The following is a 9,921-nucleotide window of genomic DNA, read 5'->3' on the forward strand; positions in this document are numbered from 1 at the left end:
GAGGGTTCTAGAGGGGAGGGGGGTGGGGGGATGGGCTAGCGTGGTGATGGGTATTAAAGAGGGCACGTATTGAATGGCGCACTGGGTATTATACGCAAACAATGAATCATGGAACACTACATCAAAAACTAATGATGTAATGTATGGTGATTAACATAATAAAACAAAATTAAAAAAACTAAATCTGAAAAAAAAATTTTTTTACCTAAATATATTCAAATATATACTGACTGAAAATTTAAAAATGATCCTGATTGAATTAAAAAAAACCAACCCATTTTATTATCAAAAAAAAAAAAAAAGGGCAGTTAAAATTCCAGGTGACTGCAACAATAACAATGGAAGCCGTAAGACACTGGAACACTAATCCTAAACCAGAATTCCATACAGAAAAATAATTTCAAAGTGAAGAATGGCAAATAAATAGAAATTCAAAAAAACCCAACCAAATAAAAAAACCCAAAAATCCGACAGAGGAACCCAAGACATGGCAAAGAGCAAACCCTCTCTAAAGGAAATTCTGAAGGATATACTTGAAGCAGGAAAAAAGTGATCTCTCAGATGTAAGATTTAAGATGATGACAGAAGGAATAAAGAGCAAAGAAAGTGGGCTATATAAAGATAAACTCAAGGGGTGCCTGGGTGGCTCAGTGGGTTGTCTGACTTGGGCTCAGGTCATGATCCAGCCCGGTATCCAGCTCCACACTCAATGGGGACTCTGCTTCTCCCTCTTCCTCTGTTCCTTCCCCTAGTTGTGCGCGCTTTCTCTCAAATAACGTTAAATGGAATTTAAGGTAACTGCTGGTAAACTGTTATCTGCCTGCTACTTATCTTTGTAAATAAATTCTGTTGGAATGTAGCCCTACCCATTCGTTTATATATTGTTTATGACCATATGGCCTGGAAAAAATATTGACTATTTGACCCTTTACAGAAAAAGTTTGCCAACTCCTGTTCTAAGGTCTTTTGCGTTGTTTAGGCACAGGGTTCAGGTACTACTTAACTTTAGATACTGGCAAATTAAGCATGCATGTTGTAATGTCTAGCTTAACCAATGAAAGGATAGAAAAAGGGTGTGTAACTTCTAAACTGATAAAGAGAAAAAAATCAAATAACTAAAAAAAAAGTCCAAAAGAAGAAGAAAAAACAAACTGGTACAAATAGCAAAAATAATGTGACACATTTAAAGTCAAATATATAGGTAATTTTATTAAAATGTATATAAACTTAATGATTTAGTTAAAAGTTACAGACTATCACATGGAAGAACTGGAAATATCCAGAACATAAGGACACAGAAAGGCCTTAAGTAAGGAAAAAACAGACCATGCAAATACCAAGCAAAGAACTGATATAAGTAATACTTTGTAAGTATTAGTCAAAGCACCCAAAAAGCTAGAGACAAAGAGGGTCACCTCATAATGCCAAAGGATAAATACACCAAGAAGTATTTCCTGAGGCATGCATTTAATAATTTAGCCTTAAAACATATAAAGCAAAACAAACTGAACCACAAGGGGAAACAAATCAAACAGGCCTGTTTATCTACTGGGAAATGTTAACATACTTCTTTTTGAAAGTTATAGAAGAAACACATACACAAAAAAGTCAGTAATTATAAACAATTTGAACATAATTAATAAACCTGACCTATAAAGGGTATATAGAGTACTATATTCAGCAACTGCAGAATATTCTTTTTTTCAAGCAAACAGAGAACATCACAAAATTTGACCATATACTAGGCCACAAACACAGGTACTGATGTATTTTAAAGGAATGTTCTCTGACTGCAGTGCAATTAAGCTAAACATAAAAAAGAAAGATATAATAAAAGTCACATTAAGAAAATAGAAAAAACACATAACAGCAACTGATCTAAGAAAAAAAGACATAAGTAACCAATATCACAAATGAAATTACTACAATTCCTATAGAATGAACTTTTCAATAAATGGTGCTAAGAAAGTGGATTATCCATATGGAAAATTAAATGGGATCTCCACTTCACATGATACACAAAAATTAATCCCAGGTAGTCTACAGATATAAATGTGAGATGCAACGTTATAAATAAAGCTTTTAGAAAATAACTATGGGGGAACAGCTTCATAACTTCAAAGTAAGAAAGAGTTTCTTTATAAACATATAAAACTACTAATCATAAAGGAAACATGATAAATTTGACTACATTAAGGTTAAGAAGTTCTGTTCATCAAAGATATTATAGAGAGTGAAAAACAAGCCACAGAATGGAAAAAGGTATTTATAATAGCCAACTGCCAACAGACATCCAAGAAATACAAGGAATTCCTACAAACCAATAAGAAAAAGAAAGTTGACCAATAAAAAGATGAACAAGGGACTTGACCAGGCATTCTACAAAATGAAATCCAAATGGCCAATAAAATATTTGAAAGAATGCTCAATCACATTAGAAATCAGAGAACTGCAAATTAAAAACCCCGATAAAATTACAAAGCCATCAAATTGCAAAAATTTAAAAACTCTGATCAAATCAAATATTGGAGAGGATGTGACAACAGGTACACACAATACTGGGAGTCTAAACTGGTATAACCACTTCAGAAAACGTTTTGGTTACATCTAGTAAATTGGAGATGTGCGTACCCCACAACAGAGTAATTCCATTCCCAGGTATAAACCCTAGAAAAAACAGGTACGTACACAAACCACAATTCATAAACAAAAGTGCTCATTGCAATACTGTTCCGGTTTTTTGTTGTTGTTGTTATTACAGAAAACCTGGAGTCCATGTTATACTAGAAAACTCAGAGTCCATGAACAGAATGGATAAATAAATGATGATATGGTCCTAAACTAGAAAACTATTCAGAAGAAAGAATGGATCAGGGAATGGCACAAGGGAGTGGCAGGGAATTTTTGAGAAGTTGGTAATGTTCTAATTCTGGACCTGGGTGGTAGTTACATGGATGTTCACTTTTTAATTATTCATTAAACAGTATATTTGTATTTTATGCTTTTTTAATATGCATGCAATTCTTTATGATAAAAACAAAAAATTTAAAAAGTAATTTATCTTTTAAGCAGAATTTCAGAAGAACATGCTGATGCATGATAATTTTTCTTTCAGAAATATGAAATGTCAAGTCTGTACCAGTAATAACAATAAAATAAGGTGTTTTAAAATTGCTAAAATGCTGCAACTCCAAAGCTAAAATGGTCTTTGAAAAAGGAACATAATTCTATGACATGATTTAATAACACTATTAAAGAATTTCTAGAATAGCAGTTGCAAATATTTCAAATACATAAGCTTTAATTTGCATACTTAGCTTAAGGAATGCAAAAGGGATGAAAGAGTATGAAAATTAGGTGTAGTAGAAGAGAAAGCCCTCTTAGTTCTTCCTTCAAAATTAGAACCTAAACACTTCCCAATAATTTAACAGCATTATCCAAGCCACCATCATTTTTCACCTCAACAGCAACAGCTTTGTAACTAGACTCCCTGCTTTCAATCTTCCATTCTTGCCTACTAAAGCTCACTTTTCAGACAGCAGCAAGAGTGATCTTTCAAAAAGCTAATATGCTGGGGCGCCTGGGTGGCTCAGTTGGTTAAGCGACTGCCTTCGGCTCGGGTCATGATCCTGGAGTCCCAGGATCGAGTCCCGCATCGGGCTCCCTGCTCGGCAGGGAGTCTGCTTCTCCCTCTGACCCTCCCCCATCTCATGCTCTCTCTCTCTATCTCATTCTCTCTCTCAAATAAATAAATAAAATCTTTAAAAAAAAAAAAAAAGCTAACATGCTCAAAACCCTCCCATGGCTTCTATTTTCACTTAGAATATATTAGGAGCCCTCACCAGTTTCTCTAAGCTCATGGTCAACATTCTCCTTACTCACATATGCTTCAGTCACCCCGTCCCCATTTTAATCCTCAAATACACCAACCTCATTTCTAACTCCGTCTTACACTTTTGTCACTACCTGGAAGAGTCTTCCTCCAAAGATTCACGTGGCTGCCTCTTTCTCATCATTCAGATCACTGCTTAAATGTCATCTCTCAGAGAAGCTTCTCCTGACTACCATATTGAAAATACTCACGACCTCCTCCCAACAAACACCATTTTCATTTCCTTTTATCTCCTGTGCTTTATTTTCTACATGCACTTAACTCTATCTGAAATTATATTTGTTCCTCTACTCATCTCCTGTCTCTCCCCACAAAATACAAGCTACATGAGGGGAAGAACTTTGTTTTGGTCACTGATGTATCCCTGGTAATTGGAATAGGTCTGGATCACAACAGCCACTTACTACATTTATTAGGTGAAAAAAACGAATCTAACTGATTAAAAGAATTCTAACTGGAAGAGATGGAAAGAAGTACTTACATGTTTATTGCTTATTGGTCTTTTTAAGAAAGCATCTCTAGAAATGTGGTCTGCTGTTCTTGCCACATCTTCCAAAAACCGATAATCTAAAAATTTCAAAATAGAAAAATAAACAAATGACATATGCCAATGGCCAGGAAGCATCAATCTGCTATGCATAAGATGACTCACCACTCAGGAGATTCATTTCAGTAAACTGTTGTATGGAAACATATGCAGTCTTATCTCGAACTCCATTACAGGTCAGTTCTGCTTTGTGTTTCTTTACACAGGGCAAACTGAAGAGACAAATGAGGTGGTACTTTTATATTGTGAGGTAAGAAAGGTACAGACAGAGGTAGTAAGGTAGGAAATTACATACATACCTGCAGGAATATCGCATACAACGTGGACATTTGTACTTTGCTTCTTCTGTACCACAAGTTTCACACCTACAAAAGCCCACAAGAAACTTAGTAAGTTATCAAATATTAATTCTACTTATTGACTTATAAATTTTTAATGCTGAGTCAATTACTCATCACAATTTATAGACATGTAGTCAGTAAATAAAGTATATGGAAGTTACTCTGATAAAATACTTGATAGCTGTCAAACATCCTTAGAACATTCTCCTCCAGGAAACTGTCTTCATCTCCAAATGACAACTACATTTACAACATTGTTAGTACTACATAATCTAAGAAAACATATATTAAATTAAAAAAGAAATCTCACTTTGACTTCTTTTTCTACTGCAATCAGAGAATGAGATTATTCATTAATATTTTAACTTGTAATTCCTGGCAGTCTGCTAAAGATTGTGTGTGTGTGTGTGTGTGTGTGTGTGTGTGTGTGCGCGCGCATATAACCAGAAGTCCAATCCATGAATTTACATACCTTAAAGCAAACATACCACAAAAAGAATATGAGACCAAGTCAAATTTACAGAGTATCAGCCGTATCTTTTCTCCTCATCTCCACACCCAACTTAAAATTAGCATTAAAATAATCTAGAAATGCTATTACCCATCATCTATCTGCAATTACTCTTGTAGGATCTTGGGATACTGACAACCAAACTACAGTCATTTCTATTTGGCCCACTGTGTTCTAGACAGTAATAGTCCCAAGAATCTGATCACTCTTATTTCCCATGCTGTCACATGATCATACACTATAAGGAAATTAAATATAAAGCAATAAATATGCATACTATCCATAGAGAAAGTAAACAGCTGGGTGAGTTCAAGTGCATTTTTGTCTAATTTTAACTTAATCCATGTTGTCATTGTTAGTTTTATTAGACTTTTCCTTATGCCTATCCTCTTTTAAAGAATACTGAGTCAAGAGCATATTAAGTCAAATCAGAATCTGGTCCAAGGGTTTTCTGGTCCCCAGAATTTTCACTTCCTTACTTGGCCATTGTCCACTGGCCACTAACAGCCTGACATATTTTCACTGAATTTGTTGTCCTTTGACAAAACCCTGCCTTCCCAATTACCCCCTCCCTCCACCACCAACACGCACGCTCCAGGGACCCAAGTTTGCCATTTATTTTTCATTATTCCACACTGCTAGATTTCCTTCAATCCAGACAACAGAGGACTCCACAGCTTTATTTCCCCAATGAATTTCTCCGTCCTACCTTGACATGGCCAGTTTCCGTTTGAAACCCACTGGGGGATTTATCTGAGGCTCTTCTTTCACCTTTGTATCATCCATCACTTCTTCCTTTGGGAAATACTTCTCTTCTTTTACACAAACTTCATCCATCATTTCCTCCTTTTTTATGTTTTGAGCAACAAACACCTCCTCTTTTATCTCCAAGTTATCTTTCTTCTCTTCCTTCACATCTAGCCAGTCCATCACCTCTTCCTTCACCTTCACCTTCTCTTCTTTTACCTCTGCTCCATCCACTTTCTCTTCTTTTACCACAAAACTACTACCCATCTCCTGCTTCACCTCCAAACTGCCTGGTTTCTCCTCTTTCACCTCAGGCCCATCCTCCACCTCCTGCTTTACCCACCGGCCATCCAGCATACCGTCTTCCATTTCCGACCAGTCCATAACTTCTTGTTTCACAACGGTTAGGTCCACTCGCATCTCCTCTGCCGTTTGTCCACTTCCTTCTCTATCCTCTGTCTTCATTCCTGCCTGTCCATTCCCCGCTTCTACACTGCCAGCGTCCGTCCCTGCTGTGCCCCCGACTCTCTCCCTACCGGACTCGAGCCTTAGCCGCGCCCCCTCAGCACCACTCTGCAGACCTCCTCCCAAAGTCCCTTCATTTTCAACAGGCGTATCCATCAGCTCACGACCTCTGGCCTTCGCTGCCATTCTACCCTTCAGAGTGGCTTGTCCACGCCAAAAAGAACGAATTCTGGGGCGGAACACCGGCAGTCGCCCACGTGCGGGACCGAAAGCCCCATGCAGCAAACGCCGGCCTGCAGCTTTCGTCCAAATCGTCGTAAAGCAACACTTCCGCGCCTCGCCACTTCACGACTCGTAGAGCCCTTTACGGCTCTGAGGCAGTCCGGCCCAGAGACACTGCGAGAATCGGCGTGAGGCCACGCCCTTGTGAGCTCACTTTGGGGGCGGGGCTTCGTCAAACCCTGCCCCCGGGGAGGCAGCCTCCGGCCGCTCTTCCCGCCCCCAATCCGTGCTTGGCCACACTCCTCCGTAAAGAGTGGGGGTGCGGGGCGGAGCAGGGAGAGGCAAATCCCTGACAGTTTTGGAACGGTTAAGACCCACCCTGGTCTGTATGATCTTGTATGAAAATGGAAGAAACACTTGATGCCACGCCCCCGGCAAGCTTCATTCTTCACCTATGCACTAGAGACGATGGTGTTGTTATGTGAAGATTAAATGGAATCATGCATGGAAATAAGCCAGTAGTTACTGAAATAAACTCAATAGATGGTGGCTGTTGTCACAGGGAATCCTGAGAGGTTTCAGATAGGAAAGAAGGAATTAATTTTTATTCTTTAAGTTCCGTCAGTAACAGCCCACAACAGCCAGTTTCCCATTCCCAGCATCCTACAGGATTCTCTCTTTAAAACAAACTGAGGGTTGCTGGAGTGGTGGGGGTGGGAGGGATGGGGTGGCTGGGTGATAGACATTGGGGAGGGTATGTGCTATGGTGAGCGCTGTGAATTGTGTAAGACTGATGAATCACAGACCTGTACCTCTGAAACAAATAATACATTATATGTTAAAAAAAAAAAAAGTAGGGAGGGAAAAATGAAGGGGGGGGGGAATTGCAGGGGGAGACGAACCATGAGAGACAAACAGGGTTCTAGAGGAGAGGGGGTGGGGGGAAGGGTTAACCTGGTGATGGGTATTAAAGAGGGCACATATTGAATGGAGCACTGGGTGTTATAGGCAAACAATGACTCATGGAACACATCAGAGAAAAATAAATAAATAGGAAAAAAAAAAAAGAATGTGTGTGTGTGTGTATCCCTAAAGACTGGGCCAAAATTGCAATCCCCAGGAATAGAAGATCTAAAAAATAATACAAAAATGCAAAAAACAAAAACCACACTTTTATCTATCTCAATTACTTTTTTTTTTTTTTTTAAAGATTTTATTTATTTATTTGACAGAGAGAGACAGCAAGAGAGGGAACACAAGCAGGGGGAGTGGGAGAGGGAGAAGCAGGCTTCCCGCCAAGCAGGAGCCCGATGCGGGGCTCGATCCCAGGACCCGGGGATCATGACCTGAGCTGAAGGCAGATGTTTAACGACTGAGCCACCCAGGCACCCCTCTCAATTACTTTTTAAAATTATTATTATTACATACGGGGCATTAGGCACTTTCACCTAATCTTCACATCATGTCTGCGACGTGAGGTATTTTTCTCACTGCGTAAGGAAACTTCATAGGAGATATATTTTTCTTGCTGCATAAAGGAGGCTTCAAAGAAATGGCTTCTCAGCTGTAGGTTGCTTTGTATTATCTCCTCAATGCAGGGCATTTAACTGTTATCACTCATTTGCAAGTTGGTCAAAGAATGGGAATTTTGAATGGGTGAGCAGAGTGAGGGAGGGAGAAAATATCAAAACCTAGTTGGGGCACCAGGGATTAAGCAGTGCTGGAAGGAGCACAGAAGTAAATTGGGAGAGTTTAGTACAATCTTCTTACGGGTTGTGAGAAAGAAGCTGCCAGAGGAATCATATGGATAGTCTCTTTTGGAGATACTTAGAGGTGCTAGCTGCCCGTGGAGTCAAAGAAAGCCTGATTGGATTTTCAGGCCAGATCACATATTTACACAGGGGAAAGGGGCTAAATGGTAGAAAGAATCCATGTGGTTTTTGCTAAAGACAAGATTTGTGAGATGGGAGCAACAAGAGGGAGTGTTGATCCTCAAGAGAATAAAACCATCCAGATTTCCATTTAAGAAAGGGAAAAGTTCTGGAACTACAGATCAGACACCAGAAGCATAAAGACTGTAAGATTTTAAAACCTTTGTCATTTCCCTACATTTGTTCTTGTAATCTGTGTTTTTTTAACAGTCACTGGAGGAAAAATCGTTAAACCAGTAAGGCTCCTTGATGGCTTTACAGCTAATCATTTACCTAAGTTAAACAATCCACACTGTGGGACAGTAGTTTTAATGGAGATACTGGAAGTTGTGGTGGTATTGTTGAGTGGTAGTTTTGAAGGAAAAGGGAGGCTTGAGTAGTCCTGAAGGAGGGAACTTTGGGTTGTTGGAGTATAGAGCACAGCATTGTATGCAAGGATGGAGATAGGACAAGGACAAAGAAAGGGAGGCAGAAGTTATGTGGAGCTGTCGCTGAATTCCTATCCAGTTCCTCAAACTCCTTTCTCCCTCTTTTCCACCTCGGTGGAGTAGAGGGACAAGCCCAGCTCCTTCACTATAGGATTGTGCCTATCATTTCCGTCTCCTGTCTCTGCACCAGGCATCACCTTGCAGCTTTCCTAACCACTTTGAGAAGTGGCCCTTTGTCAAAGTCATAGTTGAGTTCATTTTAACAGCCAGAAACTTAGGAGTGCTTCCTCGGAAAGCATCTTAGCTGTGACTGAAAAGCCATGAAAAAGTGTATCTTAGGGATGGTTAAATCATTTCAGCAGCTCAGCAGGCTCTTTGTGTAGTCAACTGTCTGCTTGACTATAGAATGAGGATTAGAAGGGCCTTTCCTGACCTGTCAGTAGACAGGTAAGAAAACAAAGACCCAGAGAAATAAAATGATTTGTTCAAGATTAAATGGCTATTTAGTGGCAGCACTGACACAGAAAATTAACATTCTGGTCAAAGCCCTTTGTTTGCACTTGAGCTAGCTTAAGATAAAGGCCAAGAGTTGGAATTTCAACTGTGTCCACACAAGAGCCAGGAACCAGAAAGCCTGGAAGTCTGAGTTTTATTGTGTATGGGTATGTGTTGTGATGTGGTGCAGGTGGGGCTATTCAGAAACAGATCCTGATAGGAGTTGTTAGGGATCGATACCTGTGAAGAGAAAGGGGAGGAAGGAGGATCGGCCAGAGAAAGCATTTAAATCGTGAGGCAGGTCAGACCAGCCTTGGCCAACCTGACAGGCAGCTCAGAGAA

General features: G+C 39.5%; 1 protein-coding gene across 4 annotated transcripts in view; it reads right to left on the reverse strand.

Annotated features, from left to right (window-relative positions):
- Positions 1-6,883, reverse strand: part of ZNHIT6 (zinc finger HIT-type containing 6) — an 80,847-nt gene extending 73,964 nt beyond the window's left edge. For 3 of the 4 annotated variants that reach the window (XR_014144933.1, XR_014144932.1, XM_031029451.2), the window contains exons 1-4: positions 6,001-6,883; positions 4,739-4,804; positions 4,545-4,651; positions 4,374-4,459 (exon numbers count right to left, since the gene is read on the reverse strand). Coding sequence is in view for 2 of the 4 variants with exons in the window: in XM_031029451.2 (XP_030885311.1) it covers positions 4,374-4,459; positions 4,545-4,651; positions 4,739-4,804; positions 6,001-6,689 (948 nt within the window). In the remaining 2 variants the exon portion in view is untranslated. The remainder of the gene's footprint in view (positions 1-4,373; positions 4,460-4,544; positions 4,652-4,738; positions 4,805-6,000) is intronic. The other variant, XM_006734562.3, reaches the window with a different exon arrangement.
- Positions 6,884-9,921: the final 3,038 nt, after the last annotated feature.

Source organism: Leptonychotes weddellii, chromosome 4 (genome assembly GCF_054177405.1).
Source record: "Leptonychotes weddellii isolate Sample4059 chromosome 4, ASM5417740v2, whole genome shotgun sequence".
Classification (NCBI taxonomy): domain Eukaryota; kingdom Metazoa; phylum Chordata; class Mammalia; order Carnivora; family Phocidae; genus Leptonychotes; species Leptonychotes weddellii.